At 46.1% G+C, this 19,842-nt stretch overlaps 1 protein-coding gene across 1 annotated transcript in view; it reads left to right on the forward strand.

The window, feature by feature from the left end:
- Positions 1 to 19,842, forward strand: part of NCAM1 (neural cell adhesion molecule 1) — a 66,416-nt gene that overhangs the window by 7,751 nt on the left and 38,823 nt on the right. Inside the window, exons 8-14 of the mRNA XM_024754269.1 lie at positions 5,968 to 6,110; positions 12,181 to 12,210; positions 16,263 to 16,413; positions 16,720 to 16,904; positions 17,256 to 17,352; positions 17,661 to 17,831; positions 19,439 to 19,570. Of these exons, the coding sequence (XP_024610037.1) occupies positions 5,968 to 6,110; positions 12,181 to 12,210; positions 16,263 to 16,413; positions 16,720 to 16,904; positions 17,256 to 17,352; positions 17,661 to 17,831; positions 19,439 to 19,570 (909 nt within the window). The remainder of the gene's footprint in view (positions 1 to 5,967; positions 6,111 to 12,180; positions 12,211 to 16,262; positions 16,414 to 16,719; positions 16,905 to 17,255; positions 17,353 to 17,660; positions 17,832 to 19,438; positions 19,571 to 19,842) is intronic.

Genomic DNA, 19,842 nt, shown 5'->3' on the forward strand with positions numbered 1-19,842 from the left:
CCACTCACAGGCATACCCCCAGGGCCTAGAACATCACCTGGCATATAATAGACACCTGTGTTTGAATAAATGAGGGAATCATAATTAGTTTTATATGAATGAAGCATAATGTATGTGGCAGGGAGATGAACCTGGAAACATGTACTCCCTTGTCTTTAGGGACTTCTTTTAGATATCAGCTCCATAAAGTAATAATACCCAACACAAAGTGAGCACGTATAATGTGCCTAGCACATTGTATGTGAAGTACTATCCATAAATGACCTCTTTTAACCTCATCACAGTCCTATGAAGTAGGTTTAATTTTTATCCCCATATTGCAAGTGAGGAAATTGAGCGCAGAGAGATTAGGTGTCCTACCCAAGGAGCCGGGACTCAAACCCAAGCTTTCACATCCATTCCCTGGGCTAGCAATGGTGGTCACTCCTCCACGAAACCCAGTTTAACACATATTACGTCTGAATTCCATATGGAATGACTAGTGGATTCTGCCTTTACCTCCATGGGTTACGTGGTTTCTCTACGGAAGTGCACTCAGTTCTAACTTGGCTGGTCAAGAAGAGATCTTGGCTTCTGTTCCAGGCCTCTCTGGTGGCGATGGCTGCCCCAGGAAGGAGGAATGTGTAGTGTCAAGAGCCATGTGGGGCTGTGCTAAGGTGAAGAGGGTGGGTGAGTCCAGGGAAGGAGGCAGGGAAAGTAGGATGCAGGAACTGTGGGACGGCAGGATTTGTATTTCCACCCTCCTCCGTCTCCACAGATTCCCTCCTGCATCACACACACACTCTCTCTCACACACACACTCACATACACACACTCTCACACACCCACTCACGCACACACACTCACACACTCCCTCTTTCACACACACTCTCACACACACTCTCATACACACTCTCACGCACACACACACACACTCCCTCTCTCTCACATACACACTCTCCCATACACACTCACACACACACTGTCTCATACACACTCATACACACACACACACTCTGTCTCTCATACACACACACGCACACACACACTCATACACACACACTCTCATATACACACACGCTCTCACACACACACTCTCTCTCTCCCTCTCTCTCTCTCTCTCTCTCTCTCTCTCTCTCTCTCTCTCTCTCTCTCTCTCTCTCTCTCTCTCTCTCTCTCTCTCTCTCTCTCTCTCTCTCTCTCTCTCTCTCTCTCTCTCTCTCTCTCTCTCTCTCTCTCTCTCTCTCTCTCTCTCTCTCTCTCTCTCTCTCTCTCTCTCTCTCTCTCTCTCTCTCTCTCTCTCTCTCTCTCTCTCTCTCTCTCTCTCTCTCTCTCTCTCTCTCTCTCTCTCTCTCTCTCTCTCTCTCTCTCTCTCTCTCTCTCTCTCTCTCTCTCTCTCTCTCTCTCTCTCTCTCTCTCTCTCTCTCTCTCTCTCTCTCTCTCTCTCTCTCTCTCTCTCTCTCTCTCTCTCTCTCTCTCTCTCTCTCTCTCTCTCTCTCTCTCTCTCTCTCTCTCTCTCTCTCTCTCTCTCTCTCTCTCTCTCTCTCTCTCTCTCTCTCTCTCTCTCTCTCTCTCTCTCTCTCTCTCTCTCTCTCTCTCTCTCTCTCTCTCTCTCTCTCTCACACACACACACACACACTCATACACACACACTCTCATATACACACACACGCTCTCACACACACACTCCCTCTCTCACACACACTCACACATACTCTCTTACACACACACTCTCACACACACTCTCATACACACTCTATCATGCACACACTCACACACTGTCTCGCTCTCACACACTCTCTCTCTCTCTCTCTCACTCTCCCTCTCTCTCTCTCTCTCTCTCTCTCTCTCTCTCACTCCACTACCACAGTTCTCTCCCAAGACTGCAGCTGGGAGAATGTTCATTAGGCAGCCCAGTAGAGCAAACAAGGAGATGTGGGCCGACTCCTGCAGAGACAGGTAAAAGGATCATAGGCACCCCATCCTCCGGGCCCCATCCACCTCTAATCTGGGCCCCATCCTCCTCTGTAACACCCTGAGGAGAGTTCACATGGTCTCCTTGGAGCAACCTGGTACCCCATGTATACCCTCCTTTCTCTCTTCATTTCACATTCCTGACCTCCTTTCTCTCCTCATCCTTCTTGCCTCCCCATGGATTTTGGAGATTGGTACTAAGGCCTGGGAGCCGGGTGGGGATGGGCTAGCTAGTTGGGACTTCATCTTTCATCAGCCCCTTTTTCCCTCTCCTTTGCCTTCTGCCTTGCCATCGGGAACCAGCATTTGGGGAGAAATGGGGTAGGTTCCCCAGAAGCAGCAGAGTTCAGAGGAGGAAAGAAGCCTGTAGCTTAGATAGTAAAGAAGTTCTCAGAACTGTGGCTTCAAGAAGGGCTCGCAATTAGTGTGTAAGAGACATACCTAAATTAGGGACTATCGTAATTATCCTAAGTAATACCATTTTTTCCCAAGAAAGGGATGTGTTCTAGCATGCACTGCCCTAGTTATCAGCCAGAAGCTCTTTTACTAAGCTCATCCTCCCTTCCTTTAAACTTGGCAGTGAATTTCCATTGCTCGCCTCCCCTGGGTCCTGCTGAAGAAGTATTTTTGTCTCCACAGATTCTTAGTATGCTCGTACGAATGCTCTTGAGGCCTCGTGGTACTGTGGTCTGAGGCAAGTTCACCAGTGGGCAGAAGCTTTGCTCAGCTGACCCCTTAGGACCAAAGCAGCCCTTGTGAGCTACAGCAAAGGACAAACAGGCTCTGGAACGAAGGGGTACCCTGTCATGCCCAACACCTCAGTGCAGGGAAGCAGGGGCCCTGGAGCCCTCCTTGGCCTTGCAGGACCCTGGATTGGAGTTAGAGTACACAAGTCTGGCCCTCAGTGGCCGGGTGCAGAGCCATGGATGTGCTGGATGGAGAGAGCAAGCATGCTTAGAAAACTCACAAAGACAGCTGTGCTCACAGGAGGGTCCGTGGGGAGAGGTGCAATGGAACATTCTAAGGCATTAAGTCCCATGGCGGCAGGTAGAGAACAAAACAGGGATCCAAAGTCACGAGGGCCGAGCACGGTATGGTGCACATACCATCCACAGAAGAAACCTGGAGAGGTTCTTCTAGATGCTGGTGCTCGGAAGGAAGGAAGCTTTCTTTAGCAGGATGACCCCACATCTGTCCCTGTCTGCTCAGTGAAGCCCATCGTCCCAGAGTCATTATTCAGAGCATGGCTTTAACTCTCCAGAATGCCCCAGTCTGGACAATAAATGGTATTGCTATCCTATTTCCAAGGCAGCATTCTAAGCCTTCAGTTAGCTCCAACAATAGCATTGCTTCTGAAGTGCAGAAAGGAATAAGTTACCAGCGAGAAGCTTGCCTTCCTTCTAACAGCCTCTGTAGCCCATACAAAATTAGCCATTGTTGATCATGTTTTTAACAAGAATATATTTTGCCTTGTGCAAAGACTTACACAGTGTAGCCTTTATAACCATCTGGGAAATGGAGTCACCAAGACCAGATATTATTAATAGATGTTAACTGGCCCTTGTCTGTCTTCTGCTAACCTTTTGCTGCCAGGACAAAGCACTGTGGAGTGGGACAAGGTCAGCAAACACTGTCTGGATCACAATGTCCATGTAGGTTCCAAGAGGCCAGAAAGTCAGCCTTCCTGTGGCTGCCTCCAGACCCCAGACCAACTGTCAGTTCAGTGAATTCAGTTGTTTGGCTGATTTTTTAACTTTTCAATCTGTGATTTTAACAGTAGAGAAATGCAACTTTCATTTTACCTCTCTAAAACCTTCTGTTCAACACACTTAACACTTACTCCGTCCAATATGAGTTATAACCTCCTTGAAAGTTCTATTCATCAAGACAGACACAGAACCTTCCTGTGGGAAAACCTCACTCATGTGGGCTCCATCAGTTCAAATTTGTAATCATTTGACCACATTGGATTGAGATGTGCCTGGGTGCTAGCCATCAAAAAGGATTTGCTATTCTAGGTACCTCGTGTAAGTGGAATCTCATAGAGTCAGAAAGTACGTTGGTAGATGCCAGGGGCTGGAGGGTAGGAGGTATGGAGGGGGAATAGGGAGTTAGCATTTAATGACAGAGTCTCAGTTTAGAAAAGTGAAAAATCTGGGAGATGGATAACTGAGAGTTGTACAACAATGTGAATGTACTTAGTGCCAATGAACTGTATAGTTAAAATAGTATGCTTTATATTATGTGACTTTTACCACAATAAAATACGTTTCAAAAAAAAAAAAAATTTGCGGAGATTTCCCTGGTGGTCCAGTGGTCAAGAATCCGCCTTCCAGTGCAGGGTACGCGGGTTCGATCCATGGTTGGGGAACTAAGATCCTACATGCCGCGGGGAAACTAAGCCACGCACCACAACTACTGAGCCCGCCAGCACTCTGGAGCCTGAGCACCACTAACTAGAGAAGCCCACGCACCTCAGCGAAGACCCAGCACAGCCCTCCAAAATTAATTAATTAATTATTTATTTTTTAAAAAAGGATTTGCTATCAGCAGGCCATTAGTACAGATTAACTGTAGGAGAATATTTGAACTAAATGAGTCAACTTATATAGAAGCAGATATTTGCTACAGAAAATGCACAGCTCCATCATTGGTTTCTGTTTATTAAAACACAATTAAGCCCTCAACTTGGAGGATATATAAATAGGCAGTAGTTTTAATAGTCTACTTGGAGTTACTGTATGAATTTGAATATAAAGGAAATGTAATTCTTTCAAAAGTTATGCATAATTCTGATTTATTTATTGTTTGTTTGTTTATCTAGCCTGGCCTTCTTCTCTATTAGTGAAATAAGTTATATTTGTGCAGTATTATCTTTTCTCTTCGATGGATTTCAGAGTATAGTGATTTCAGAGGATAATTGTTTTAAATTGGGAAAATTCAATTTTCTCTAATGTTTTTACATTTAAACTCAGCTTTCGAATGCTTGTGCTTTCTTGCATTGCCCCAAAAATTTGGGAAATGAGCTCATCTCAACTCATCTTATTCCCAAGCCCCAGCCCACTCCCCAGCCCCCAGTGAGTCACCCACCACGTTTCCTTACTTGAGTTAATGCTAACACAACCCTCCTAGGTATTAAGAATCTCAGGGTCATTTGGACTCCTAATTTCTTCTTTGGATTCTTCCCATCTCTACTTGCCCTCTGTTCGCTTCCACTTCCTGTAAAGCCCTCCTTCAGCATCTCTCTTGAAGCTGCCTTTTCTCCTCCATTCCCCCCACCCACCCCCGAGAGGACGTTCAGGATTGTATTACATCACATCTGGGGCAATGCCAGGGCTTCCAGGTTGGTTTTCCCACCTTCAGGTTTTCTCCATCTTCAATTTTGCCTAGATTAACCTTCCTTTAATACAAATGAGCATTTCATTCCTCTGACTAAACACTGTCTGTGGGTCTCCACCAGGCAGGGGATAAAATTCAAGCCAGAGTTGTAACCGGGCCATCAAGATGCTCTCTGCCTGGGTCCAGCACTGTCTCCCACTGCTTTGAGGCACAGACACGCAGACCCTGACGCTCTGCTCTCTTCCCCACCCTCTCTCCACACATTCTTGCTTCTTTGCTTTCATTCACGTGCCTTTCTATACTCGGAATGACTCCGTGTCCACCCAAAGTTCCATGTACCGAAAATCTCACAACCCAGCCCCAAAGACGGCCCCAAAACTGTCTCCTCATGAAGGCTCAGCCAGAAGAGAGCTCTTCCTCTGCTCAGGCCTCCTGCACCGCCACCCTCTACACTCTCCCCATACGGGACGTAATAACACTGTCACTTTGGTGTCGTCATATGCCTGCTCCATTGTAAGCTTCTGGGGGGGGGGGTTCAGCTCGTTAACTCGTACAACACCTAGAATAGGGCCTTATGATTAATAAGTTGATAACCTTTGTTGAATGGTGCCTTTATAATTCAAACCTGGAAAGCTAAAAAAATGTCAAACTCATGGAAGTGTTCTGTCTTTTCAGCAAAACCCAAAATCACCTACGTAGAGAACCAGACTGCCATGGAACTAGAGGAACAGGTCACACTTACCTGTGAAGCCTCAGGAGACCCCATTCCCTCAATCACCTGGAGAACATCCACCCGAAACATCAGCAGCGAAGAAAAGGTATAATGTCGCCCAAGAGTTTCAGGGCCGTGGAACGCAGACTCCACGTGGATTGAGTCTGCCCCATGCCCAGTCCTCTTTGGTGAACCAGAAAGTGGAATGTGGTCACTGGAGGCTGCAGCCAGGTCCTATGGCCCCCGTCCTCCAGCCTGCCCTGGCTGTGGCCTTCTCAGCATCCCCTTGAGATGGAAAGGGCACAATTCCTTGCATGGGTTTGCAGGGGTATGATGGTAGTGGGTATGGTTAGGTTAGACGTTGCAAGGAGGAAGGGGATAGTGATTTTCAAACCAAGGTTACGGAGCTGGGAGGAGCAAGGGGAGTGAAGGTCCCAGTGCACTGGGTGATATTAGGGTCATCTCAGGAGCACCCAGGGAAACGTGTCCCGGAACTAATAGGGATCATGGCGAGCCCATTAATTCTTCTCCTTGTGATGTGTATGTTCATGCTCTACATGCACTATATGCACAGAAGCTTGGCTGCCTTTGTGTCTGCCTGTATTCTCGGCCACACTTGCGTATCATTTTGTTCTAAAGGCAAAAATAATTAGCAGTTTCTACGTGATGATGATTACTCCAGGTTCTACAATATATTCTCTGAGAGATGAAGAACATTATAGCAACCTTCCTGGCAAATTTAAATGACTGGGAAGATTTAGCTTTCAAGCACATGGATTTATAGGCCACTGGAAAGCTGTCTTTATTATTAACAGTCTATAAAAATTGAGGTAACCCCACATCAGGCAGCCTTTTGCTACTGAGTGGGCCAAAAGACAGAGGGAGGAAGAAGCTTGGTTTTAAAGCAACCTAAACCTCCTTATGGCACGTCTCCAATCTCATCTCATATATCCTGTAGTAATGGGCTTCATTTTAGTTGGCCAGAGCTTTGTCACCTATTCAAGGAGTAATGGCCTGAGCCTTAAAGAACGATTATAATGGATTGCCGATTGACTAGAATGTCACAAAAGATAGATCTTCACTCTTCTGCCTGCCTAAGGGAAATCCCTAGAGAGGGTAGACTTAAAGCTAAAAAGGGATAGCGTGAAATTTCAGAGCCAAATTTGGGATTTGCATTTGAAGAACTGATTTCTCTCCTACTAATAGAAAACAAAACTAAATCAAGAGGAACAGAAATTGCTGTTCCAAAAAAACCCATTAATTTTTGCAAGTTTTACCTCCAGAGTTCAATTCAACTTAACAAAAACTCAGCCGAGGAACTGCTAAGTATTTTTGAAACTTGCGTATGCTGTTTGATATTGTGAAAATCAACTGAATTAAGTAATGTAGAGTTTACTTGGATACTTTATCAACATTGGAATTAAACCCTCAGCTCAGATTTTAGCTCCCATCATGTGTGTTACGTGGATTGAATGTACATTTCAAGGCTTAAACCACAGGGCTGCCACTCGGCAGATTTTTCTACATCAGGCTTGAGAGTAGATTTGTCCAGAATGACCCAGTGTATATCTTTGATCTAGAGGGAAGGACAGAAATAACATCTACCCCAGATGAATGATGGTTTTAAATTCTATATCTTTCCTGGGAGTAGCTCAACGGTCAAGCTAGACCAGAAGAGTTATTAAGATTTGTGCCTACCTCAGGTCCTTTAATAGGTGGGCACTTCTGGCTTGTATCTGTGAATTCATTTTTATAGAATGAGAGCAAAAAACCAGGCATTAATACACACTCATACTTCCTAAATATTAAAACCAAAGGTGTCTAGCAGAGACCATCTCAAGCCAAGTACGCTTTGCATAGTTCAATTATCAGTATAGATCATTAGTCTCAATCTGAGATAATTATTTAAGCTCAGCCACATAGGTTGTGTTGCACTTTCTTTTACTGTGGACCGCCTTCAAGTGACATTACTGCAACAGGAATGAATCAGTGTCAGAACAAGCATTCCAGATTGGCCAGTGATGTGACCCCAGATCAGCATATTTGCCTAAACGAAACGCTGTATAGAAAAATTGCTATTTCTACTCATTACATATCGACATCAAAGAGGCACGATAGTCATCTTATACTGGGGGGTGGCTAAAAATTAAGGAAACAGAGATGGCCTATTCCTGAGCCAGGTGGTCTCCAGATAGTAAATTTCACTTTTACTTTGACAGCTGCTCCTCGTTTTCTCCTCCAGCTGAAGTTGCATTATACATATTGATAATTAGGTATCAAGATTATTAGAGTCACAGAATCATAGGAGGGCAAGAAAACGGTTTTCTTTTGAAAGTCAAGACTACGCGCTGAGCAGTAAGAATAGCCAATTGTTTCTCCTGAGAAAGGAAAGAAGCCTCCTGAGAAAGTAGATCACATAACCTGCCAGAATCATAGAAGGTTGGAAGGAAGGGTCCTTTGGAGGTTATCTAGTCTCACTGCCAAAAAGTCACTCAGCCCCTGCTTGAAGGGTGACAATGTCAGTTCTTTGCAGTCAGGTGGCCAACACTGATGGTCAAGAGGCCCTGCTTCGTTGCCCCTGCTACTTCTCAGCCTTCCAGCCCCTACAACTCAGTCCTTTGTGTGAGAGCCATTAACTAGCTCTCCAGTTTTCCTTTAGTCAGCCTTCTGCCCTGTAACACATCCAGTTATTTCCACTGCTGCTCTTTTATCTTACGGTTTCCACACCCTTCACCTTTCTAGTCGTCCTGTACTAGAGAGCTTCACTTCCCTAGTGTCCCCTATAACTTGGTGGTGCCCAGTATAGCTCATGCAGACTTCCTGGCTCATTACTCCCTTGATCTGGACACTGAAATGCTGTCAACATCACGTTAACCCTTTAGCAGTTTCCTCGTTCTGTTGTCTCCTGTTGAACTGCATTTAAGCCGCATATCCCCTGTCCTGTCCTGTCCTTGTGCAATTGATTGCGTAACCAATAATGTAGAATTTTATATTTATTTCTATTAAAAATTGTTTTGTTTGTTGCAACCCAGTATTTCTCAGTGGGGGTCACAAATGACAGTTTGGGAAGACTCTTTCTTCACTGGGACTGTCCTGTGCATTGCAAGATATTTAACATCCCCAGTCCCTTCCCTTTAAATGTTAGTAACCAACTCTAATCATTGTCATTACCAAAAGCGTCACATACAGAAACACTCCTTGGCTTGAGGACGACTATTTTAGTCCATCTTTCGGACCAGTCAGGACTGGCTTTCATCAGAGCTGTCCTTAGAGTTCTTTGGGTCCAGGGCCTTTCAACCAGTGTAGGTCCCCCCTGTTTTATCTATGTTTTTTCAAAGTAATGGGGCATAGCAGTCGATGGTGACCCCAGTTCTAAGCATAAGACCCAAGGGCAGGCAATTCAGCCTTCCCCATGCAACTGCCATCTAGCATCTCTATTAGCTGTTGCTTCCAACCTGGTATGAACGCTTATTTGAAATGTCTTTGTCCAAGTCACTGATAAAAATGTTGACTGAAACATGGTCAAGTACAGAGCCCTTAGAATGCCACCGGCGCTTCCCTGGGGTGAGTGGCTCAGAAGGTGGAGCACATAATGCCTTGGTGCTCTCAAGATTCTGATGACTTCCATGGAAGGCTCAACGCTCCCTTTAATAAAGTTAGTGACAGCAGGAGCTGATTAAAGCAGCGTGGTCTTTTGCTTCACTGCTTAGTTGAATCTAGTGTTAATCCTTTTTAGGAGGAGAGGGGAGAAAAGGCTTTCATTCATAGGCTTGTGGTGACTTTCTAATGGAATACGGGTGTTCTTCATGTAAAAAAGCAGGGAAGAAAAGCAAAAACCAGTACACTGAGCCCAAAAGTCACACTCTGTCTTTACCAATGTCTCTAGGTTTAGTCTAGTCACTCATTTAAGATTGATTATAATCAATCCGTTCGGCTTCAGCTAGTTGAGTTGGTTTCGCTCAACAAATGATAATAGCTAGGCTAAGTTTGGGTCACTAAGATCATGAGAGGAGATCATCTGTCTGAAAGTTAATCCATTTCTTAGTGGTCACTAGTCTGTTGACAAAAAAAATTTGAATATCGTAATGGGTCAGTTTGATCGATGCATATGGAGGTCATTGTGGTAACTGCTGATGCAAAGAAAGCTTGTGCATCCACATGATTTTATGACCCATCCTATCGAGGCTCATGTTTTAAATTGCCACAGTGAGTGGCGCCAAATTCCAGGTACCATTTACATACTGAGTGAGAGCCCTGGATGGTAATTTATATACTCTCTCCCTGGCAGAACAAGTCCAGTGGGTGCTCATTCGAACATACCAGCGCCTTTGAAGAGTCTGGGAAAGAAAGGCTTGTGAAGCCTTAATGTCTAAGGAGAAGGAGAGGAGCAAAGAGTTGAGATCAGAAGAGATAGAAATAAGTGAAAGGCATTTCATGAACCTTGAATTCTGAGTAAACAGAGTACCCTACAAACCAGAGAAACCTTTTGAAATTCTGAATTCCCTAGAAACCGAAGTTTCTTTTCACCAGAGAGAATTCCTCATTCAGTGTAAAACAGGTGCTCACTCTTAAACGTTGGGAAAGGTGCCTGCATTGAGCAGTTTGGAGTCTAGTTTATCCAGGATGTGGGCAGAAGTATAACAGGGAATACTTAGGGTAAGTGTCTATCACTTCACTTCACTTTAATTTGTATACATACTCCTACAGACTTGTGTGTAAGATCATAAAACATGCAAATATTAAAAGAAACTGGAACTAAAAGTTTTGGGAGCACTGCTGATCATATACTAGTTTAGGTTTTAAGTATGTATATTTGCATATCAGGTTGTCTTAAAGTGGGCTGCATGCCTTCATCAAATGATCAGGGTCAAGATATATCCTATTATCCTACCAGGCACACAGGTCAGGCTACTATAAGCATTGTGTTACTAGCACCTACTTATTCTAAAAGCCACAAAACCACAGTAAGTTAGGAGAGACACAGGAAGAATCGTATCTGAAAAACAAACAACTCCATATGATAGGGCCCCTGAAAGTTGTCTTGATTCATGTAGCCCTGGCATGTGACGGACAAGCTTCTAAGCGATGTGGAAACGGCAACCACATTTGACGTGTTGGCCCGCTGTTACTTTGGTCTATGCGTGTTCCTCTGTTCTCACTTTCTTCTTCATGCCAACATCGTGTGACATAATTCAACATCTCCATCCTCATGTCTCACAAAAGCTCCTTGCGTTTAGTGGACTCTTACTGAATGTTTGCTAACTCATTTGCATTCCCGGGATTGCATTACTGTGTCTCTGGCGTCGTTTCTATCCTTCTTCCATCTGAACATGAGGGACAATCAGGCAGTCATGCCATCTAATAAAAAGAATAATGCATGTATGATAGTTTCGACTCCCAGCGTGAAATCAGAAAAACTGTGAGCATAGTAGATTCCCCAGTGCTGGATAAATAAAAATCTTGATGTGGGTAGGAAAATACCTAAACCCCCTTTGTGAATGGCATCTTTGATGAAGACGGTGAACGCTTAATCCTGCATGTCATCCGGGCGTCCCTCTGCCTTTAAAAACCAACTGGAACGTACCATAGCACTCAGAGTTCAGTATCCTCAAAGCTTCCTGTCTTAAGGGCGTACTTCTCCTTCCTAATGTACCCTTCTGCTCCTTTCTTTGTTCCTTTTTTTAAAATAAACATTTGATTTTTAATAGAATGCATGCAAAGAGTTACAAAATGCATGAGCACAAAATAGTATATTGGTGATAAGCTGTCCAATAAAATCCAAAGGAGGAAACCTACTCTAGAAGTATCTCTCGATTGTGTGGTTAGAACTAGTAGTGTCACCTAATATTACGAGGAATGTTCAAGATGTTTTGGAACAGGAGCAGTCTAATATATCTGCTGGTATCCATATGTACGTCTTCCAAAGATTAGGAAAGCCTTTACCTTTGAATTCTACATCTTAATGTGCATAAGTGGGGGAAGAAAGCTGAACATAAGCTAAATCCTAAATTAAATTGGGTAGTAAACACACCGTTGAAAGTGGGCCTTGGAAAAAGTTCTGAATTAAAAAGAAGCTGCATGTGCACGGAATGCAGTGTGATACGTCAGTTCTCTAAAGCAACATGTTGTAAAATTTTACTGCTTTCTTGTTGTGTTTTATATCTTGTTCTCTACAGGCTTCGTGGACTCGACCAGAGAAGCAAGAGGTATAGCTTACCTGACCGCTAGCCAGTCTGTAGTTTTGAAAGCATTACGGTTCAACTCACCATGGCAGTTTAATAACCAGACATGCTGAAACTAATCAGTAACTTAGTTAGATTAAAGAATAGGTCGATAGTGGTAGACATTACTTAGCAATAGTGTCGCTTTAGGATGAGCAAACAAGCTGTGTTGGGAGTGGATGCACAAATCCTTATTATTTCCTAAAACTGGATCTTATTCTCTTGCCGGTGCTGATAAAATCACATCCAGGTAATTATACTTAGAGAAATAAATGGCCCCAACTCCCAGGCCAGGCATTTTGAAATGGTACCATTTTTTTGACTCTTACCTGGTTGATGTGGCTTTGGATCATAAAGTCACAGAGTCAATGATCTAAAAACCCACTCAAGCCCTTACCTTTCCAGCTCAACTCATCTTGTTGCTCACTTATCTTATCATGACTGGTCTTTTGGTAAATTACCGCATCACATCTCATCTCGGAGCAATGCAAATGACATCTCTCATTGGTTTTCCCAAATTGCTAAACATATCTATGTTACTTTTATAGAGCATTAAGTTTATGAGATTAGAATGATTTGTCACAAATGGTTCTTTTTTTTTTTTTTTTTAAGTCAGCATATTTAGCCTTTGAAATTTCTCTGACTGCTTGCTTCAGTTTGGGTAATGTGGGACTTAGTTTGAAAACTGAAGCTAAATATAAATCTTTAGACTGGAATCGCTGTATCCCCAAGACCCTACTGATGATGATGCCTGTCGTTCTTGACCAGATTTGTGTGATTAAGTGACAGATAGTGAAATAAAAAACAGTATGTTTTAGATGAAGTTCAGGAATCTCATCTATAAATACTTTTTTAAAAAGTAGCCTTTTCTCCATGTGGAACTTCGATATTGTGTAATACTATAAACGTAGAATATGGCAATCCTGTAGACTGTATTTGAATTGGGTAAACCCATCCTCCGGTCTTTCGGAAATGATAATTATTCAGAACACGTAACGCACGTGTTCCTGTCATAGCTATAAATATTTAATGCCGTTTAATATTTAAAAGTTGTCTGCCTGTCCCCAGGCACTGTTGCTAGTTTCTGCACCCTGCTGTCGTCAAATCTAATTCATTATAAGCTCTCTTTGTATCATTCCTTCCTCCACGTCGTAGGAACTGTAGTTAGGTGCATACCCTCGCTAAAACACTTGCCTCCTGTAAACACTCCCCCGGAGTGCTGTCACAGACTGGGTGTTGTTATTGCCCAAAAGTCATGCTCTCGTTGGGATTGGGGAAGGGAGAAAAGAAGGGTTAACTATCAGCCACTCCTGAGCCACTACCCCTCTCGTTCTGCTTGGCCTTGTGCATCTTCCCCGCCACTCAGATTTAGACGGGGCTAGAAGAGGAGCTGAGATTTATCAGGGAGCATTAAGGAGATGTTGAGAGAATTGTTATTATTAGTGGAAGTAATTGATTTACTCCCAGGAAAACAGACACCTCACTCCATTTTGCAGACGTGTCCTTATCTTAAGTTATCTCGCTCTGGACATAATTGACTTTCAAGTGAGTTCTGCCCCCTGGGGTTCAGAAGTTCCCTTCCCTCCTATTTGTCTCAGTTGGGGATGAAGACCATGAATCCAGATGAGCTCAAAAGAAGGCTTGGGTCATGGCTGATTTCATTCTGTAAGTTCTGGAAAGCCTTAGGACTTTTCCCTGCAAGAAGAGAGACAAAAATGTTTTGACGAGAAGAGCAATTATAATTGCCCTTCGTACGTTTTTGCAAAACCGGGTCTTCTTGCCACAGTGATCTTTTCATTCGTGCCTAGAGTTTATCTGCTTCCTCCTCGAGTCTGGACCATCAGCATGACGTGTGGTCTGGATGGCTTGGAGGTGGCACTCTCTGACTTTGTTCTGGTGCCAGAGTAAATCGTTTCAGAGGGAGATAGTCCAATCACACTGGAGTCTGTCTGCATCCCCTCGGAGGGAGAACTGGGCGTTTGGCAAATAATTCCATCATCAATCCTGTTTTGAGCCACCGCAAAATAAAATTCTCTATGGAAGCCTGCCTACTGCTCTGCTGACATCATTAAATGAGAACATTTTCCAGAGAGAAATTTAGACAAGGAGACCAGAGAGAAGGGGGTGGCGGGAAGTAAGGCTGTCAATGCAACCATTGCCTGAGCTTCTCTTTGACCATTTTCTAGATTATCCTAAGTAAAAACTGCTCATGCCCCCCTTTGTGGTTACTTGTTAATGTCCTTCTCTTACCTGCAGGACTTTCTTTGCATCTTTTGCTGTTGTATCCTTCCTTATGGAAATGTTCTCTTGACTTCCGAAAGATTCTGATCAGTTTTCCGTGTTTGTGGTGTGGCAGCCCCAGGACAAATCCTGGGTGTGGGACAAAAAATTACAGTTCAGTCGCTGGCTGGCATCACTGTTGGCTGAACCTGTGATCTCGCTGAGATAACCAGAAAGGCCGGGGTGAACCATGAATCCCCTCTGCCTTCATTCTGCTGTCTTGGGAGTATAGGAATGACTAGCAGGTCAGGTCAGCCCTCAGAGATACTTGCAGCATTGACCTCACACTCCTGATGCCACGAGTTTAGGGGATGCTTCATGATTTTGTTTGGCACATGACTGTAGACTTTGGAGACGAGTGCTCCACGGCTGCCTGTGTCAGCTCCCATTCATCCCCTGGGGTGCAGCTTCTCAGCCCATCAGCTTCCCAGCTTTCCAGGCCTCGTGGAGGCCGAGAGCCGAGGCGTCTGGGCATTCCTGTCAGAGAGGGGTGGCCCTCGCTGCAGTAGGTAGATGGTTTTGCTCGGCTCTTCTGCCTCTTTGCTGGCAGCTGTGTTCCGGCTTCTGGATACGAATGTGATGGGACTTAAATGACTGAAACAGATTAGCTCTACCAGTGATGGGACTTTTTGCGGTAGATCTGAGGCTTCTGTCAAGACCAATGGTGTCTTGCTTTTGAGCTCCCCAAACTGGCTGCCATACGATATTTCAATGCTGGGTTTGGGGCTTCCGAACCAGCAGCTAAAAAGAACCTGGAGGCAGGTGTTCTTTAGTTCTTTAAAGACCCAGCCTCATGGGATGACGGGTGATATGCAGAGCACCCACCTGTCTATCTCTATGGAATATCGCTCACTGGACTTAAAGAGTATGGCCCAGCCTACGAGAAGCTAGACTCCTTCTTCAGATTGCCAGCTTTCTTGAGGGTCTGAACTCAGACCGCCTGCCTAGACTCTTCCTAGGCCAGCAACCAGTTTACTTAAGAGTGTCAAGGGGGGAAACCCCTTGGAAATATTTCAGTGCCCATTGCCCAGGGCTCATATGCGTATTCCCTGTTCGACCAACTCTTGTAATTCCAGAGACGCAGGAAGACAGTTCTAGTGTCAAGGGCTAGAATATGGTGACTATAGTGTCCAGGATCCCAAATCTGCCTGGGATTCTCTGTGTCACTGTTCCGGGAGAGGGGACCCGGTTCCCCTCACTTCCAGCTCAACAGCTCCTGAGCTCCAGATTGTTGGACTTTGTTCGATGAAATTATTTTACTTTTAAGCATCCAGGAAAGTAAGACGTCTGCAGAAATACGGATTCTTGTATAATTTCTTCTATTCAGATTTCCCATTATGTGTGCATGCACCAAGGAACAGGCAGATGGACGGGGGGCTAGAAGGCAAGGACGGGAGTGCAGGTTTTCCCGAATCTCACGAGGCAGGACTGTTGCAGCTGCAACGCCTGCTGGCCAGACTTTGGCTTCCGTTTTAGATGTGCCAACCAAATCGTCTTGGGGGCCTGGGTTGTCCTTCTCAAGCCAATCTTGGCACATAGGCTAGGCTGCTTGAGTAAACTGAGTCCCATTTTCTGTCTGGGATGCACCCAAGTTCCCATAGTGCTCTCCGGAGCCTCCTCGCAAGTCGGTACCTAAAGCGAGACTCAGACATTGGCCCAGAGAGCAGAGGGCTGTGAGGCTGGTCGCAGACAGTGATGGCCCGGTCTCCTGGCCCCGCCCAGCCCCGGGCCTGACGCTGTCCCTCCCCTCCTGGCAGACCCTGGACGGGCACATGGTGGTGCGCAGCCATGCCCGCGTGTCGTCCCTGACCCTGAAGAGCATCCAGTACACAGACGCTGGGGAGTATATCTGCACCGCCAGCAACACCATCGGCCAGGACTCCCAGTCCGTGTACCTCGAAGTGCAATGTGAGGAAAACGGTGGGAAGACAGGGGGCAGGGAGGGCCATGCAGCTGCCAGGACCAGGCCCATGGTGGTTGGCCCCTGGCCATTTCAAAGCTGTGTCCCCAAGGCACCCCTTCACTCCATCCCCCGGCTTCTTACCAGTCTGCGTGTCTCCCTGTGCAGCTCATGGGAGGTGACCCCGATCTCTGCTGTCCCCCGGCACCAGCTCGGCCTCAAGGCGTGACCAGCTTCCCGGTGCCAGGAGATGGAGTGGGGGGAGGGGTCACGATCGTGGCAGTCTTCCTGAGAGCTGTTGTCCGTCTTTGCAGATGCCCCCAAGCTTCAGGGCCCTGTGGCTGTGTACACTTGGGAGGGCAACCAGGTGAACATCACCTGCGAGGTGTTTGCCTACCCCGGTGCCACAATCTCGTGGTTCCGAGACGGCCAGCTGCTGCCAAGCTCCAACTACAGCAACATCAAGATCTACAACACCCCGTCCGCCAGCTACCTGGAGGTGAGACATGGGGGCGGCGGGCAGGGTGGAGGAGGCACCGTTTGAGGATGGGCAGGCAGCTGGATACAGCTAATATCTTCTCACTTGCTTCTGTGGCACGTCCTGAGCAGGGGAGGCACTGGCTGAGGAAGAAAGTGAGCCTCGGCCCTCGTTTTCTCCCCGGAGCTAGACTGGGGCCTGGGAGGCAGAGTGTGCCTCTCCCATGATCCCCTTTTCTGTGCTCTCTGGGTTAAGGCTCGGCTGCAGCTGTACTGATTCTATTCTCTACTAATTTTAGTTCAATAAATAAGGATCTGAGGTGGGGACCATTCCGTGGGACACTCGTAACTCAAGAGCTCCTTCTTTCTAAAGGTGACCCCGGACTCTGAAAATGATTTTGGAAACTATAACTGTACCGCAGTGAACCGCATCGGACAGGAGTCTTTGGAATTCATCCTTGTCCAAGCAGGTGAGCACCCCTTATGGCTGCACCACCCTCACCCTTGCCGGCCCTTTTTGTGACCTTCTGTGATGACAGGAGTGTGGGAAGAAGAGGGGGTGAGAGTCAGGAGGCTGGGAGCTCTGGGGGCTTTGAGGATCTGGACATGGGACACGCTGGGAAAGAATTGCATGGTGAGGTGGACCAGGGGGAGACAGGATATAGACGACAAGATTCCCAAAAGTTGAAAGAAATGAGAGAGATGTGTTTCATGATTGGGAGTTACGTCCTGGGCCAAATCAGGCTCACCTGAGTCTCCACATATGTCCTTTCCACAGACACCCCATCATCACCATCCATCGACCAGGTGGAGCCATATTCTAGCACAGCACAGGTGCAATTTGATGAGCCAGAGGCCACAGGCGGGGTGCCCATCCTCAAATACAAGGCTGAGTGGAGAGCAATAGACGAGGAAGTGTGGCACTCCAAGTGGTATGATGCCAAAGAAGGTAAGTTGGAGAGTGCCGGTTTACTTTAGAATGATGGCTCTGGGCATACGCTCACCCCTTGTGTTCACCAGATGCTGGCACCCCGACTGCCCATTTGGGTAGGGTGCACACCGCTCCCCAATACTGAGAGAGGCCAGATGCCACCACCTGCCGTCCTGTTGATGTTTCTATGCTGCAACACCCAGGCTTAGGGTGTGTTCACATCTTATGTAGAGTTATTGGCCTTCTGCCCCCTGGTACTTCAGAACCTGGTTCTCGTGACCCTGCCCAGGCAGATGAGGCCAGCTTAGCCGCATGCCAAGCGGAAGCCCTGCTCAGGTGCTGAGTACAACCAGAGGAGTCCAGTCCGCCCCTGCTCTGCGTATTTGAGTTCCACGTGCTTCAGGTTCTCTGCTCTCGCCCGTCCAGTCCTGCTTGGGTCTATTCAGGGACTGCCCTGTAATTAACCAAATGATCAGAGCCAACAAGACAGGTCTGCTCTTACGTCAATCCTATGATATGTTTCCAAACCACAGATTTGAAAAATAACCCTTGGGTGACTGCAGTTTGAAGTCTCTGAGCTCGGATCATGTTTCCCCTAAGGACTGAATATATTTCTGTCTGACTCTCCCTTTGGGGTTTAATTGGAATAACTCAGTGAAGTAGGTTTTGTTTCTGTAGACATTTTTAATCCTGGAAATAAGGGTAGAATTGGGAATGGGCTAGGACACGGTGTCATAGCACTTCAGAGACATCTTCTAACCCAGCTTTACTGAGCATTTGTCCTGCCAGGAAGCTCCTGTCACTCCTTCAGCTCTTGGGAGGGCTTGGAGGACTTTCTGGGTAATCAGGATTAGAGCTAGAAGGAAATGATCCTTTACCTCCCTGATGCCCCGCCGAAACCTCGTACCAAATCTGTGGCTTTTTTTTTTTTCCTAGTTAACTTCTTTATTGTGGTAAAATATATTTAACATAAAATGTGTTATTTTAGCCATTTTTAAGTGTAGAGTTTGGTGGCATTAAATACATTTACGTTGTTGTACAACCATCACCACTGTCCATCTCCAGAACATTTCATCATCCTAAACTCAATACCCATTAAACAATAACTCCCTATTCCCTCCTTCCCCCAGCCCCTGGCAGCCACCATTCTACTTTCTATATAGTTGACTAGTAATAGTCTCTGTTTAGTTGCCCCTTCTAGGTACTTCACATAAGTGGAATAATACATGTGTCCTTTTATGTCTGGCTTATTTCACTTAGCATAATGTCCTCAAGGTTCGTCCACGTAGTGTGTGTCAGAACGTCATTCCTTTGTAAAGCTAGATAATATTCCATGGTATGTATCGACCACATTCTGTTTATCCATTCATCTGTCAGCAGACACCTGGGTTGTCTCCACATTTTGGCTATTGTGAACAACGCTGCTGTGAACATGAGTGTGCAAATATCTATTCCAGTCCCTGCTTTCAGTTCTTTTGCACATATATCCACAAGTGGAATTGCTGGATCAAATGATAATGCTGTTTCATTTTGGGGAGACCTGCCCTGCTGTTTTCCATAGCAGCTACACCACTTCACCAACAGCCTTTTCCTCCTTTGTGACGCTTTCCATATTTTCATGACAGCCAGCGTGGAGGGCATCGTCACCATCGTGGGCCTAAAGCCCGAGACAATGTATGCGGTCCGGCTGGCGGCCCTCAATGGCAAGGGTCTGGGCGAGATCAGCGCAGCCTCCGAGTTCAAGACGCAGCCAGTCCGTAAGTAAAGCCAGCTGCCCAGCCTCTTCCCCTGGGGGGCAGGGGGGGCCATGAGTGGGCCCATCCACGGTTCAGATGACAGCTTTTTCTCTTTCAGACCCCTCTGCTCACAGTGGTCCCATCTCCTGGTTCTCTCGCCCTCGGTGATGGCTGATACCCAGTCCCTTTGTCCTCTTTTTTTTTTTTGCGGTACGCGGGCCTCTCACTGTTGTGGCCTCTCCCGTTGTGGAGCGCAGGCTCAGCGGCTATGGCTCACGGGCCCAGCCGCTCCG

The sequence above is a fragment of the Neophocaena asiaeorientalis genome, unplaced genomic scaffold (genome assembly GCF_003031525.2).
Source record: "Neophocaena asiaeorientalis asiaeorientalis breed wild unplaced genomic scaffold, Neophocaena_asiaeorientalis_V1.1 scaffold21, whole genome shotgun sequence".
NCBI classification, from domain to species: domain Eukaryota; kingdom Metazoa; phylum Chordata; class Mammalia; order Artiodactyla; family Phocoenidae; genus Neophocaena; species Neophocaena asiaeorientalis.